The sequence below is a fragment of the Lathamus discolor genome, chromosome 3, assembly GCF_037157495.1.
Source record: "Lathamus discolor isolate bLatDis1 chromosome 3, bLatDis1.hap1, whole genome shotgun sequence".
NCBI lineage: Eukaryota > Metazoa > Chordata > Aves > Psittaciformes > Psittacidae > Lathamus > Lathamus discolor.
This window is the reverse complement of record NC_088886.1, coordinates 82353427-82370090: the sequence shown is the minus strand read 5'-3', so window position 1 is coordinate 82370090 and position 16664 is coordinate 82353427. Positions and strand designations below refer to the sequence as shown.

General features: G+C 36.7%; 2 protein-coding genes across 7 annotated transcripts in view; one reads left to right on the top strand and one right to left on the bottom strand.

Moving 5' to 3' along the window:
* Nucleotides 1–16664, top strand: part of ADAM23 (ADAM metallopeptidase domain 23) — a 70772-nt gene that overhangs the window by 38512 nt on the left and 15596 nt on the right. For all 6 annotated transcript variants that reach the window (XM_065670111.1, XM_065670107.1, XM_065670106.1 and 3 more), the window contains exons 14-24: nt 828–876; nt 3059–3158; nt 5462–5533; nt 6327–6413; nt 6556–6636; nt 8477–8527; nt 9008–9071; nt 11251–11356; nt 12736–12855; nt 13795–13963; nt 15850–15961. In XM_065670111.1, the coding sequence (XP_065526183.1) occupies nt 828–876; nt 3059–3158; nt 5462–5533; nt 6327–6413; nt 6556–6636; nt 8477–8527; nt 9008–9071; nt 11251–11356; nt 12736–12855; nt 13795–13963; nt 15850–15961 (1011 nt within the window). The remainder of the gene's footprint in view (nt 1–827; nt 877–3058; nt 3159–5461; nt 5534–6326; nt 6414–6555; nt 6637–8476; nt 8528–9007; nt 9072–11250; nt 11357–12735; nt 12856–13794; nt 13964–15849; nt 15962–16664) is intronic.
* The window catches only part of DYTN (dystrotelin), a 63787-nt gene continuing 58176 nt past the window's right edge, over nt 11054–16664 (bottom strand). Inside the window, exon 15 of the mRNA XM_065670112.1 lies at nt 11054–12362. The gene's annotated coding sequence lies outside the window, so the exon portion shown is untranslated. The remainder of the gene's footprint in view (nt 12363–16664) is intronic.

Here is a 16664-nt window from a genome sequence, read left to right as displayed (position 1 = left end):
ACTTGTTACCTTGCTGCTTCACAGCCAGAAGATTAGACTGATGTGGCCTTAACACATTGAGTGTGTAGGTACAAAAGCTGCTGCAAAAGCCCTTTTTGGGGCTAAAGAAAATTGTTGGGTTTTTCCACTTGCATCTTGTAAACATCTTGAAACAGTGTGGATTTGCAGTGTAACTAGAATACAGAGCCTTTCTTTAAGAAAATATTACTTCTTTGGTAGATTATAGGCAATTTGTAACTTTTGTTTTACCAACCATAAGATGTTGATCTTGTATTTTTATTTCATGAATTTGGTCAGTGTTGACTTACATGCTGTAGCTGTAAGTAAACTGTAAATCCATTTTCATTCAACTACGTTTTCTAATGAATGCTCGATTGGCTGATTCACATATTACTATGAATAACTACACCAAAGGGAAAAAACATGGCCTGTCCAGTAGCACTTTTCCTTCAGAGTGTTCTGTACATGTTTTAGGGAGGAGGAATTGTGAACATTTTAAATCATCATTATCATGTGTAGTGCACATACACCTGTGCTGCCTGTTTTGAGAGCAGGGAAGAGCCTTGCCAGCTATGTTTATGCTGCCTGAAACTTTGTGTTGAGTCTTAAGAATGTGCACATACAGTAATTTGAAAGCACCACGATATATGAAGTATACTAGCATCTCTTCAAGTGGATGGTTTGCTTTTTAGGGCTAGAATCTGTAAGCCAAGCAACCATCTAATCTCTGTATTCAAGGTCCATTTTTATAGTAAGTACCTTATATTCATTGTGAGCGTATTTATAACTACTTTCCTTTTCTGTTGTATTTGGTCTTGTCTGAGAAGAGTGTGACTGCACTGAATCCTGGGGTGGTTGCATCATGGAGGAAACGGGGTATGTCATAACTATCAGTAATTGAGGGCTCTGGAATGAGTTCATAGTATACATAAATATTTGTGTATTGGGTTTTGTTCATGTGGTTTTGTACTAAGAAATGAAAAATTAGAAGCAGTTGGAACAACCCAAATATACAGATCAATTTCTTCAGTTTTCAGCAATTCATTCCCTTTGCTATTCACATTTTAGGGTGTTATTCATAAATTTTATATTTTGAAGTGCAGTGCAGTGTACTGACTAATGCCTTGCTATACTTGTAATGATTGAAAAATAACAAATGTGTGTTTTTTGTTAAATAAACCCAGTTATACTTTTTACATGCCACTGAAAAAGTGTTAGAATACAGTTTTGAATTTGAAAATTTTAGATTCCCTCCCCCATTCCTTCAAAATTCTAAATTTGAGTAAACAGATCTTTCTGCTTCTGTTCCAGTGAATAGAAGGAGATGCTTGAAGCTGTCAGCAATTGTTCTCAATCCTTAGCTAAACAGTCAGTGAAGTCTGAGGGGGAAGCACATCTATATGGGAGGAAACCAGGTTTCATTGCCCTTTGCCCTCACACTCTGCCAAAGATTCTTTTCTGTGTACTGTAAGCAATTGATTAGAAAAGGTTAGCTTCTGAAACATAGCTTTTTGAGTCTTACAAATCACTTCCTGTCAGAATTCCTGCACATTGTGGAAGCTTGGTTGCAAAAATCATAGAGAGAATTAGTTATAAATAAGGCAGAAGGTGCTTAGTTTCTTCATACTAAGTATAAAGGAACTGATTCTTAAGGAGAGCTACCATGTGGCTTTCCTGTAGACTTGTAATTGCCAGCCACCATATGAATGCAACAGTTATTCAGAACTTTGCTTCTGGAATCCAAAGTAAAGCATTGACCAGAATACTTCTGTTCTATTCACCAGTTTCCTCCCTATGGTGAACTCGTCAGAGTATCAGTCTTGGATGGAGATACTGGTAGAAGGGGTTGTGGAACAAACCTCTTATGTGTCTAATGTGCTGAAACAAAAAAGCCAGGAGCAGATGACAGTCGCCCAGAAGCTGAAAAAGGACTGGCTTCTGAACTAAGTGAATAACTAGCTGCAGTGTAAAGCCTTGTCACTTCATCAGTGCCTGAAGATAATTTTTATATATAGAATAATGTGGAAATGTCAGCTTAGTATCAGTGGGCTGTTAGGAGAGGAATGAAGAAACTCCTTATGGCATGGTTGCCCCATCCGTAATAGTGTGAATAGTTCTTGTTCCCAGATCTCAAAACATAGCTAATAAAAACATCAGACAGTTTCTGTGTGAGAAGTTGCTGATAAAGTATGTTTTCATCAGTAAATATGAGAGAAGTTTGTAACATTGTGAACAATGTAGCAGATGATTCTTTCTTGCAGTGTAAGAAGTAGGGAGACAGGAAATGAAACAAGAAAAACAGGTGACAGAAAAATCAGGATGAAATTGTTTTCCTATCAGTCTGTAATTAAGCTGTGAAACTTCTTGCTATAGCACCTTGTAGATGCTGAAAGATTTTGGGCAAATTCTTGGAAGAAAATACAGTCAAGATTATTAAGTAAGACAAAGTAAGTTTTCCTGCCAAAGTCATTGAGCTACAAATCTTTGGAAGCTGGAAAAACATTCTGCAAATAGTAGTACAGTACAGTACAGTACTCTTCTCTGGGCATATTCGCAGAGCCACATGGGATTTGGGTAAAGTGGATTTTTATTCTGACCCTACGCAACTGTTCTTAGTTACTTTTACTTTAAAAATTGAGGTTATTAACAGGATCAGAAGAATTGAACAGTTTTAAAACCCTGGCATAAAATCAGGGATTCCGTCTTTTAAACTGAACCTCCAGGGAAGATAAACCCAAGAGAACACTGGATTCTGCATGCAATTGAGAGGGTGCATAGCAGCTGTTACGATAATGTGGCTTCACCTTATTAAGAAGACAACTGCAATTTCATATACTGTGGATCCATATAATAGAAATATAAAAATGCAAAATAGTAGGGAACTTTCTCTTTTGTTCTGATTTTGTTTGAGGCTAAGATTGAGCTGACGTCCTGTTGCACACAGTGGTTGTAAGAAACTGGGATTTACAGTATTAAAAAATGTTGTGACCCCTCTGCCCCCCTACAGTAACTGTTGGTGTCTCAAAGCATTTACTCAGCTGATTCTTTGCCATTTTAGGGTATACCATTCCAGGAAATTCTCCAAATGCAGCATTGCAGAATACAAAGAGTTCTTACTTCGTGGCGGAGGTGCCTGCCTTTTCAACAGGCCAACAAAGGTAACAAATATGTTTGTAGGCAGCACCTCTGCTAAATTTATCCAGATGTGTAGGTGGGTATTTTCTTGACATTCCTTGTAATCAGGTGACTGTTCATTCCAATAACATATCAAATTAATTTCAAGAGGAATGCAGCTTGTTTTCCATCAATTCTTCATGCTCAAATAATGACAGATATTACAGTTGATTTTTTTTCACGGCCAGGTACACCCCCATTCAGCATAAATGCACTACTACTTAAGCAGGAAGGAGTGCAAAATGAATCCAGAACTGAGGTTGTAATGCATGCTCCATGTATACTTAATTCTTGGACTTTTTGCCTGAGGTTGTTAAAAAGAATGCCAGTTACCACACCAAGAATTAGAAATCAGTAGTTTACTTCATACAGACAGTAGCAGCTTGTGGTTGTTCTCAAAGTTATCGTAATTTCCTTTCAGATGTACATCTAGCAAACTCGAATTCATAACTGTTTCCTTACACCATCCACTGCTTTTTCCACCTAAAAACTTATCAATGTGATATTTTTTGCTAAGGCAATATTAGCATGACATCCTTCTAAAGCTGAGTAATATAAACAGATTCAAAGTGACTCTTTTTGCAAAGTAGAACCAATCCAAAGTATTAATATTCCATTTAATCATGGTGTCAAACTTGCTGTCCTTGTAGAATTTAGTACCACGTGAGCCTATTAGGCTGTTCTGTTTACTGTGCTGAATGCCTTGGCAGACCACCACCTTGCACAATTAACCAAAATGATTTTGCTTGTTAGAGTGTTTTTTAAGCTTCTCCCAGGGTAGCAAGCTTTGCTTATGGAATAAGAATGTAAGAATTCGTACAGAAAAGACTGAGCAAGGAGAAAGGCAAACACAGCGTCATTTTTTTGATGCTGGATGTCGAGCAAGATAATGTGAACAAGTTGTCAAATTGACTGTACTTAGAATAAAAATCTGGTTTACTCAATGAAAATGGTCCCAGGATAACGACTGAATTGTTACCTTTGTCAGTTTTTCACAGCTTTGGAACTGAAGTACGTTGGGGGGAAGGGGAGGAGGGGTTGAAATTATGCAATATAGGGTTAGGTAAAAAGTGGTGCGTTTAATATTCAGGTAAATAAGATGTAGTTGTGTTAAGCAGTCACCATGATGTAATTCTTAATCATAACTTTTTGGTTATGCTCTGACATGTATGTGAACACTTGATGGTTCCTGATAAATGCCATAGGAAATTTGTGTGTTTGTTATTTCTTCTCATTTCTCTGGTTGACCCCATTTTTGTTTTCCTATGGGCTGAAGGTCAGGTAACCAGGTATGTCTGATGGCGAATTGAATTTCAGGTTCAGAATAAGAAATCTTGCCGCTTCCACTGAAGCATGGTAGTAGCAGTGGCTTATAGAGAAAAACATAAGTTTTCGAAACAAGATTGCTAGCGAAGAAGAGTACATACATCTTTCACCCTTATTTAGCTGCAGATTTATCTGTTCTTACTTTAACTTGTTAACTTTAACCTTCTCATTTCAACCATGTTCTAGTGATGAACATGTTCATGTTGCTAACAGCTCAGTTTAGTTGGGGATTCCTCATATTCTTACAGGATTTTAAAGCAGATTTTTTTACATTGAAAACAGGCAAAGTTTTTGCAGAATTATTTTTGACAAGACTGAAAAATATCTTAAATTACCATTAATCAATATTATGATATGTGAAACCGGAATGGAATCTATACCATCCTGAACTCTAGGATTTACCTGTATTGTATATATCTGGTTCCAGGATTAACTGTTTAGCACTGTCTGTATGTGGTTGTTATTCTAATTTACTGACAGGGCACACAGAACTTACTTTTGGCAGTATTTCTTAATGTTTATTACTTTCATGCACATGTTACACTGGAATAGACAGGAGCTAATTGTATGAGCATGTGTGGATACCTGCACAGATCCCAGAGATCTTACTGCTGACCTGTTTCTTGAAGGAATTGTCAAAGAAATGGGAGTCCATAGAATAGGAACAAAGTTCAAATATTATCTCCTTTAGTAGTATTTTATTGTCCTTCTGATTACCATGATTTTCTGAGATCGATATTCTCCTAAAGAGGGTTAGCTTTCAGCTGTACAACTTTCATGACTGAACGGTTTTGACTAGCAGCACTTGAAATCATTCTGCCTTCCCTATTGCAGTATCACAGCATGTATATTCTCTATGAGTGTGTGTTTCCATGGCATGGTGGAAATGGGCTGTGTGTGACAGAAAACTCATTTGATGCTAGTTTTAATCTTACAGGCTGGGGGTCTTTTTTGCTTTCAGCTTTTTGAAACCACCGAGTGTGGAAACGGATATGTAGAAGCAGGAGAAGAATGTGATTGCGGTTTCCGAATGGCAAGTAGAGTATATATTACTCCACAAGTATATATTACAAGTATATACTACTCAAGTATATATTACTCCACAAGTCTTATTTTTCTTACAAAATATATTCAGATAAATTATGTGATTGGTAAGAGAGGGGGGAAGGTTATGGAAATGAATTTGTTTGCCTGTTGTTTGGGAAGAGCTTTGTTAAAAGACTGTGTTAAAACATTTTCCCAAGTGAGAATGAGTGCAAAGACGGAGTCCTCTGAACAGTTCCTGTTACACAGGTGACAAGGTGTAGCTGCTTCCCAGCAAGTTTTGAGTTGTTGCTTACACCTTTGTGTACCTGGAGTGGTAGATTCCTTATAAATGCTTTGGAGATAGATGCCTGGGTTTGGACAGAATAAGCAAACTATTGGGTTTTTCTCTATTTTGGAAATATTCCAATTTTTTCAAACCTGCCCTGTAGATTTGAGTCCTAGTTCTAGTACTTAAAGAGAATTGCACCCATAATTAGTTTCCTTAATTTTTTTTTTCTGTATTCTGAGCAATTTGGCTAAGCAGCTTGCATTTGGCATAAGCTATTCCACACCTGTTAAGAAGCTTCAGAAGGTGTGAATGCCCTTGTTGCTATAGCATATTTGTCACTGTGTTACCTTTAGTATCTGAGCATTGCAAATGTTCTTCCAGCTGATAATTTCAACTCATCAGTACTGAACTGGATCTTTTGTCTGCTGGTACCTAATAGTTTGCTGGAACGATTGTGAAGAAAAATGTTACTTACAATGGAAATCTAAATTTTGCTTAATATTTTCTCCAGGAGTGCTATGCAGACTGTTGTAAGAAGTGCTCTCTTTCTAATGGAGCTCACTGTAGTGATGGACCCTGCTGTAATACATCATGTCTTGTGAGTGTATCTATTGTTCTGTCGGTTGTCCATGGAAGTCCTATGCAGCCTGATACAGTTCAAAGTGTGTTTTATGTGGAATGAAAAGGAACAGCTCACGTAGACCTAATCTTAGACCTGAACTATATTCTTCATTTTCTAGTTTTTCCCACGGGGCTATGACTGTCGATACGCAGTGAATGAATGTGATATTGCAGAGTTCTGCACTGGGGATTCTGGCCGGGTATGTATGCAGAAGCTTTCCTCTGCTTCACTGTTGATGTTTACTTGCACTCATTTTCATATCAGTTTAAGAAGAAAAATCCAGATCAGCAAACTGCACACCCATATGCCCAGAATAACTGCAGGGCATATGAGTTATTTTTTAATCCTAACAAAACCTTTTAAACGAAAGAATAAAATATCGTAACTCAAAATTAATCTAAGTGGACTCAAAATATTACTTCTGTAGGTTTATTTGGCTTATAAAACTTGTGGGGTTTTGTGTATCTGTGGAGTATTTGTGTGTGCCAGACATCCTCCTTTACTCTTTGCCTGGTCTATAGCATAAGTACATATAGCAAATGTGAATGGAATCAAACAGAATAATGGTAATATTTTATTAAATAAAAGTTTAAAATATGAACGTAGGAAACTATAACTGACTATGGAATCATTAAAGTTGGAAAAGACTCTTAATATCATTGAGTCCCAGTGTCCACCACTAAACCATCACTAAGCATCACCTCCAAAATGTCTTTTAAATATCTCCATGGATGGTGACCCAACCACTTCCTTGAGCAGCCTGTTTCAATGCCTGACAATCCTTTCAGTGAAGGAACTTTACCTAATCTAAATCTCCCCTGGCACAACCTGAGGCTGTTTCCTTTCATCCTATCACTTGCTACTTGGGAGAACAGACTGACACCCATCTTATTAGAACCTCCTTTCAGGTAGTTATAGAAAGTGATAAGGTCTCCCTTGAGCCTCCTTTTCTCCACACTAAGCAACACAGTTCCCTCAGCCACTCCTTGTAAGACTTGTATAAAGGGTTCTGTTTTTTAAGAGTGTGCACAGGTATTAGAATTTTAAGACTTTCTTACACATTTCTCTTAAACTTTTGGCTAATACTCAAAAGTATGGGAATAAACAGCAACCAGAATACTGTTTTAACTTGACTTCTTTTCAACAGGCAACTTTCTGTACATCTTCCATTTTCACAGCAATTTTGATTTGGGTAATATATGCTCCTTTTCAACACTGAGTATTTAGCTTCAGGGCTATATAAGAACTTTGTAGCTCTGCTCTTTACTACATCAAGTTCTTAGCTTTGAAGAAACAAGATTCAGGGTAGATCACATCTCTTTTTCTGTGCATTGGCTGTAACTATAGATGCCAATAAATTAACAGTAATCTCTTTTTATATTACTGTCTGAGGCATCCACATTTACAGATAAGTAGCTATTGCTGGTATTTTATTGTAAAACTTTTATTCTGTATATGGAGCATTCTTAATGGGAGGGGGAAGGGCTTTCTTCAGCTAGGAAGGCTGCCCTCAAAGTATTGGCTAGCAGCATGCCCTTTCCAAATCTTCACAGGTCCCTTTTGATAAGGAAAAGCTTTGAGAATAGGCTGCTCCTAACTTCATAATGTGCCAAAAGAACATCACAATTAACATCATAAAAACTCCTACACCTCTATAAGCAATAGACTGGTAGGCTACAGCTGGGTGCTCACTCACTTTCTTAGTGGAACTGAGTTGAATGCAGTGGCAGTGTTGCAAACACAGCCCCACTACTAGCTGCCAAATACCCTGTTACGGAACACATTTGTTTTACTTGTTATTTTACCTGACCTCCTTAATTTCTACTTGGAATATGCAGAAAGTTAAATCAAACATTGTATTATTTCATGGCTGACAATGTTCATTTTTTCATTTGTATTTGTACCTATAAAGATTCGTGCGCTAATTATGTTACATTATATTGTGCACTTGTCTGCTAAAACCAGTAACATTCCATATGTGATCCCTTGATGCATTATTACAGTACACATGATAAAAAAAAATTGTTACTGTTTTTCAGTGTCCACCAAATCTTCATAAACAAGATGGGTATGCCTGTGATTCTAATCAGGTATGCAGTGCTTAAAATTCCCTGCACAGCAGCAAATAGAAATCAACCAAATACAAGAATACAAGGGTTTTGTTTTGGTTTTGTTTGTTTGGGTTTTTTCTTAATTCTGTCTTCAATATTTCTTTATGTATTTTGTCTTTTGGACACCACTGTTGCTTGTGCTTTATGCAGTTGATGAACACTGACTAATAACTTAGAGTAAAATCTGCTTGGCATCCTTACATTTGCATATTTAGCTTTTATTACACTCCATGTTAACAAGTTCTTTACAACTACATAAATGAGGAATATAAAGCAGTTGCTGAAATGTCAGTACATATTAGGCATGGCCTTTGAGAATCCGGACCAAAATGTGTACTCAATTCATGAAACTTACCTCCCAATCTGCATGTGAAGGATTAAAATGAGACATTTGTTGAGGGAGGGGGAGGAATGAAATGGTATTCAGTTCTCATTGCTAACATGTTGTGTTTTGTTTAGGGTCGTTGCTATAATGGTGAATGCAAGACAAGAGATAATCAATGCAAATATATCTGGGGATCTAGTAGGTTGACTTTAACTACCTTAAATGTATTTTATTTCTGGGTCATTCCTGTGTTTTGTGTTTTTAGGATGTTATTTTTTGTTCCTGCCACTGTCAGTTAAAGTCAGTTTTCTACCCATTACAGTAGACTGACTGCAGTGAGATCCTGTGGCTTGATGGCCAAGTGAAATTTCATGTCTGGAGTGATGACAGGGAGATTGTTCTGACATGATGTGGTTGCAGGCATAGACAGAGCAGCAGATGCTGGACTCTGGTGGAATTGGATGAGAAAACTGAGTTAATTGTTACTTGGGGGGGGGGGGGAAGATTGGTTTGAGGATTTTATATTTTTTTTTTATAGCTCAAAACGGATGTTTTTTGTGGGTTTTTTTTTTTTTTTTTAATGACAGTTACCAATTCCATTATCCCAGCAGTGGTTCATGCTAAAGCTGCTTCACCTTGTCTCTCTTTGCTATACCATCCTATAAGTCAAGAAAATGAATTCATTGGTGTAAATTTAAATATACACAGTATGAATTAAAGCCCAGCGGTGCTGAGTAAAACAGAACTGCAGTTGCAATGGATTCTGGCTTGCAGCTGAGAGGGGATAAATTTTCTGAGTAACGACTTTGAGGCAGTTCAGCAGAGCAGAACTATCAGGATGTCCTGTCCTCTGGCACTTCATGCTTTTTTGTGCTTTTTGTCTAATCATAACTGCCATTGCTGACACTGCCTATTTGAGGCAGAAGAATCATTCCATTTGAGGGAAGATGGGAGGGAAGGGATATAGTTTTACCATTTATTGTCTTGTGCAATACAAAAGATGTGAATGAGATGCAATACAAAAGAACTGTGAAATTGGATAGAGACAACATTTTCTTTGTCTTCTGATGTTCTTTTTGAGCTTTATGCTGCCACCTTTCACTTTTTTGTAATAAGCAGTAGAAAGCAATATCTGTTTTTATTAACTAATTACTTCATATCTTGCACAATTATGTTTTAAAATATTTGGTTTCCCTTCTGTACTGGTGATATTACTGAAACTCCTGTCTTGTTTATGTTTAGTATTTGATCTTACAATCATAGAATAGTTAGGGTTGGAAAGGACCTTAAGATCATCTAGTTCCAACCCCCCTGCCATGGGCAGGGACACCTCACACTAGACCATGCCACCCAAGGCTCTGTCCAACCTGGCCTTGAACACCGCCAGGGATGGAGCATTCACAACTTCCCTGGGCAACCCATTCCAGTGCCTCACCACCCTAACAGGAAAGAACTTCCTCCTTATATCCAATCTAAACTTCCCCTGTTTATGTTCTAACCCGTTACCCCTTGTCCTGTCACTACACTTCCTACTGAATAGTCCCTCCCCAGCATCCCTACGGGAGGTGCTCCAGTCCCCTGATCATCCTCGTGGCCCTCCTCTGGACTTGTTCCAACAGTTCCATGTCCTTTTCATGCTGAGGACACCAGAACTGCACACAATGCTCCAGGTGAGGTCTCATGAGAGCAGAGTAGAGGGGCAGGATCACCTCTTTTGACCTGCTCATCATGCTTCTCTTGATGCAGCCCAGGATACAGCTGGCTTCCTCAAGAACTGGCTTTTTTTCAACTGATTTTTAGAAAAAACAGAAGACCTTGTTAGTTAAATAATCATGGTTTAAACCGGTTAGTTCAAATTTCCACTCCTAGAGAGCAGTAGAAGTTACACTCTGACTGTTTGACCTTGACCTTGGTTTTCTCTATGAAGTCCTAAAACAGAAAATAAAATAAACATTTATTTGATGTCAGAACATACACTTGTGATATATGTAATTTATAAAATCTTTTGTCTCCTGAAATACAGATTGGGAATAATTGCAGTGAAAACAGTTAGAGTAAATGTATGTGCATCTGTTTTGAAGTGAACCAAATTAGAGCACAGATAAATTCAAGTGCAGGAGACAATACCAACACTGTGGAAACGGCTTTTGTTTTTTAAAGTTCAAGCGAATTTTGGGCAATGAGCATCATTTAAGAAAAGCTGTCTGTAGGTATTGCAGTTCAGTGTGCTGGGTTCCCTGGAAAATACCTCTGTGTATGTACATATGTGGTTAGAGATGTGTTTTGTGTTAAAAAATAGAGAACTGCTGCAATAGCTCATGCAGGTTTTCAAAGCTGTGATGGTGTCAGTGGAAATTATCTCCTTTTTCATCAACAGAGTCTTCAGGGTCTGACAAATTTTGTTACGAAAAGCTTAATACAGAAGGTACAAAAAAAGGAAACTGTGGAAAAGATGGAGACCGATGGATTCAGTGTAGCAAACAGTAAGTATTCTTCATCGACGTTAGTTGGGCAGTAATTAATACTGGTTTAATATTGGCTACTTTTTCATGAATGCATCAGCAGTTTGTTTTGCCTTATTTTGGATCTTCTTTCCCTCACAAGGTTTGCATCTTGAAAAACTTCCATTCAGACAAATCCATGGCTGACTCTGCAAATACACTTAAAGAATTCCAGGTTCTCAGAAGAATGTACTTTGACTTTAATACTTTACAAGGAGCTGGGGCAGAGGGCAGCAAACCATCACATGTTCATAATATACAAACACTTCAGATTTGGTAGGGATAAATTAGGCTGCAAATACACATGCTATTTTTACTTGCTCTGGGATTAATAACAAATTATGCTATTTCAAGTTTGTTCCAACCTTTATTTTTGACCAGAGAGGACCATTAGACAGTTGGATGCTCTTAGAGAAAATGGCTGATTCATTTGTATGTGAGCATGGTATTTGATAAAATTTACTTTTCAAGTTAATGGCCATTAGTGGAGAGATTTAAATTTCTCCTGATTCTCTTACTGGTTTGTAATTTTTAGATGTGCATGTAACAGTTGAGTCTCAGAATGGTGTTTTCCTTCTTTGTCTATGTGATGTTTATCAAGTGCCTCTATTTATTACATGATTAACTTTTCAGATGGGATCATAAGGAAAGGAGTTTTGTAATGGATATTTTCTATACTTAGATTAATGTTGTTCTGATATGTATGTTAAAAACTTTGTATAAAACTGGTTTTTGTAGAGAGATGCAGAAAAATGGTGTAGCTGAAGGGCCATTTAAAATGTTTTGCAGTTTTCACAAATACAGTTTCCAGCATTCATCCAGTTTCTTCTATGACTTGGGACAATTGTAGGAGGAGGAGATGGAATTTTTAACCCGATATCCTTCTATTGAAGATTGCACATATAAAAACATCAAACAAAGCTGATTCTTTAACAAAGTTCAGACATATGCACTGCATGCTGCTGATTTTTATCATGGTTCTGTTGCCCTGCAAGGGAAATAAAATTCAATAAAAAAATCAAACTCAGTGTACAGCATTCAAACTGCTCGAGAGGGAAATGTAAGTTATCCTGATGTGACAAAGGTTTGTACAGTTTGACGCCTCTTAATTGTACTATATTGTAATTAGAGCATAGATAAGTTTTTGGTTCATATGAACTTTCGGTGCATTAAAGTGAGCGATTCTTTTTGCCTCTTGTCATTTATAGCAAATAATATTTTACTTCCAGGCTTGTACTCTGAAAATATGTGGCTTATCATAATATATTACTTAATGTGATCAGCAGCATCATTGCCAGTCTTTTTTGTACATATACTTCGTATTATTCTAGTAACTTTTTGATTTATGTTTCATTTCACAGTGATGTTTTCTGTGGCTTTTTGCTCTGTACTAATCTCACTAGAATTCCACGAGTTGGTCAAGTTCAAGGAGAAATTATTCCAAACTCTTTTTATCATCAAGGACGAATAGTGGATTGCAGGTAAAAGATAATGCAGCGTTCGGACATTATTTTACTCTGTCAAACATAATTAAGATAAACCTAAGCTGTAAAATTCTATGGTTTTTTTAGGTAATTAATATCTTACAGCTCAGCAGAATCATTATCCTGAGTGATACTTATTTTGATTAAAATAAAGCCTAATATTCCACATTTAAAGAGGGAAAAATGTGGGTTGTCCTCCTAATTAGCTGATTTCTCCAGTTCAGTCAGAGTTTAATGCTCAGCATTATACTTTCCTGGGGGATAAAAAGACTGTCATTTCAAAGACCTATATTTTAAACATAATGATTTTGTGTCTTACATACTCAGGGAAATAGCTGTAGGGAACTGGAGGAAACTGAAGAGTTTCTTATTACAGGATAAGGTGTTAAACTACAGTTCAGCTAAAAGGCAGGTAAATTTTAGCCTGCTGTGCACAATGCTAGATTTGTGTTTCAAAGACGTTGGCAACACTGCTGTCATACTAAGAATACTCTTTTACATAGTTAGGTCCTAAGTGAACAATGATTCTTAAATTTCCTATTATTCTACTAGTGTCTAAATCTCATGAGGGTTTGGCTTTCCCCCCCCCCCCCCCCCATGTTTTTCTAGCACTAGTATTCCACAGCATTTGAGGGGAGAAAAATAAAGGAAAAAAGCATGGCCCATCAAAGGCTATTAAAAGAACCCCAAAGCCTAAGGTGCCCTTTGTGAGTATTTAAGCCATTATCAAGACTTCTTTTTAGCCTGACTGCTGGAACACATTGTCAGTGCTGTGGACAGACAAATTATTCTGTGGACAGACAAGATTTTGTTTAATCTGTCTGTATGCCTGAATGAGAAGGGTCTGAGGCTTTTAGTATTTACACTGACATGTTTAATATTTTCAAAAGACTCCAGTCATAATACTAATAGTATCTTAAAACCTTTTTCTCGTAGTGGTGCTCATGTTCTTTTAGATGATGATACAGATTTAGGTTATGTGGAGGATGGAGCTCCATGTGGACCTCAGATGATGTGTCTGGACAAAAAGTGCCTGCCAATTCAATCCTTGAACATAAGCAGCTGTCCTATTGGTTCTAATGGAAAAGTCTGTTCCGGTCATGGGGTGAGTCTGAACTGGGAGTTAGCAGCTAAGCTTTTTCAGCTACCTCTGCTCTATCTGGTCTTAGTGTACCCTGTGGAGTTCTCTACCTGAAAGTGTTCCTAAGACCTGTTGATCTGCAAACACAAATGTTTAGATTTAGGGGAAGACTGCCATTCTGTGAAGCACAGGTAAGATTTTAGAGAGCAAAGTTGTCAAATTAGTTCTGCAATTATACCCAGTGTTGTTTTTGTTTCTAGCAAGAAAAAAGCTTTTACATCAGTTACTGAAAGACTTCTGTAAGGTAGTACCCATATTTCAAAGTATTTGCCATCTTCAGTTAGACTTTTTCCTACATCCTGACACTTTTACGAAATTGGTCCTGGGTTCATGGCTTAAGTATGACTTAAGTAAAACTTAAACTGTTGTATCTCAACAGAGATTGTGTTCTTGAACAGATGCAAAGCATGTATCATTTTGCATTCAGGCTCATTATATTCTGGTTTTCTACCCGTAAGTCCATTTGTCTAAGACATTAGGTATGTTTTAATGATCTGCCTTAGCTGTAATATTGATAAAACATTTCCACTGTGAGATTCAGTAGACAAATATTTGCCTGAGGGGCTAGACTTTATACAAGAAGGTGTTTTTCTTCCTTCTTGTTATGTGTACTTGAAGATGGAGCGCTTCAGAGAAGAGGGTTACATTCAAAATCAAGAAGATAAAAAATTAAAATTGGAAAGTAAAGTTTCTAGGAGATCTAGAAATCATCTTGGTACATTTGAAGAGTAGCATGACTGGTAAGAGTCGTGCTACCTTCTTTGGTTTGCTTTGGATTATTCCAATTCATAATTTACAAGACTACTTGAATTGATCAGACCTACCATAGGATGTATTTATCTTCAGCTTCCTAGCTAAGATTCTTCAGTGAATACTTTAAGAAGCAGAATGAGGTAAAAATTAAGCTAAAAGAAAAAAAAAGAGGTAGTACTTGCTTATAGTCAGTAGTATGTAGCCAATTTTCTGGTTTATTATGACCTTATATTCCAGTGTCCAAAAGACTGATTAGCTGATACCTAATGATTGACTTCACTTCTAGTCTCGTAATCAAAACTTCATTCTTTGGTTTGTGTCTGTTTCTTATGTCATGCTTTTCCCCTTAGTAACTTCTTCTACCAACACATTATATGTGCTTTTTAATATGGAAAGTTTATAGCTCTCAACTCTATCGATTTGATACTTTAGGGCTTATCAGTTGGTTAGGTTTTCCTGTGTCTTATAAGCGTATTGCCAATTTTAGTGAGTCCTAAGTCCTTTTTTAAGGTCATTCAACTAAATCTAGACATAGGAAGAACTGTTACGTCTTTTTAAAAGATAAGCAAGCATATCACATTGCTGCTTAGAAAAAAATTCTGACAAAACCAGTGAAAATCTTACTGTTTTTTATACATAGGAGCAAGCTGTAAATGAGAGGTTGTAAAGAATAACCATGTCTTGAACCTTTTAAATGCTAATACTTGTATTTGTTCTGGACATTCAGGCTCAAAGTGTAGATAGCTGGTGAGTGGAGATCTAACTACACTAGATAGGGGTTTTTCTAGATGAGACTTTCTGTTATTTTTTACATGCTGTGCAGGTGTGTAGTGCACGTGAAGATGAAACCACTGGGGGACATTTCTGCTTTTCTTAGCATCTGAGTGTATTTAGAGGGTTAAAGCAAATGTTCAGGTTACTGATGTATTATACTCATGCTAAACACTCAGCACTACTTTTACAATATATAAATATATATAAAATATAAATAAAAATAGATAAGTTTTACACTGTGAATTAAATACCTAACTACATGTCAAAGAAGTTTAATAAAATGTAGTTAAAAACCAATTGCTGTCATTTATTTTCCTTTCCAGATTTGTAGTAATGAAGCCACTTGCATTTGTAATTTCTCCTGGGCTGGGACAGACTGCAGTATTGATGATCCTATCAGGGATACTGGTACCAAGAAGGATGAAGGACCCAAGGGTTTGTGTGATTTCAATTTTGATGTTCTTTCAAATATTTATGATATTTTTCTGTTGCTACATGATAGTAAGATTGTCATATAACAACACAATATTATTGTACAGGCCTTTTTAGACCCAGACAGTAAAATTCTGCTTTGTGTAGATGAAATAGGTCTTTCTGCTTTGAGAATGGATGAAACTTATTTTTTTAACTTAAATTTGGGTAAGATTTCAATAGGTAAGGGTACATACTGTCTGATTTTTCTTTCGTCCCTTATTCTCTATTTTTATGACCATTTTGTGATTGGAATATAAGCATAGCTCTTACTATTTATATAATTGAATATTTATGTTTTACTAGATGTTTCCAGTTTCCTTAATTGTTCTCAGCTAATTCAGAGAACTATGGCATAAGAAAGGGAAAGGTGGAATGCCCCTGGTGAAAAAGCTTTGGTTCCTTGAAAACAGATTTCAGTGGGAGGAAAAAGAAATAAATTAAGATTTTTAAGGACTTAAATTCTTGCTATCATTATTGATTGCTCCTACGTATTTAGCAGGCATTTCAACTGCATATGATGTATAATTACAAAGAGGAGCTATTGAGGAAATAATTAATCAGAACAGTTTTGCAAAGACAAAGAAAAGCACTTGAGATTCTGACTTCTCTACCAAAGAATTCCTTTGGATTGTGCTGTCCAGTTCTTTTATGTCTTCCCTGTCAT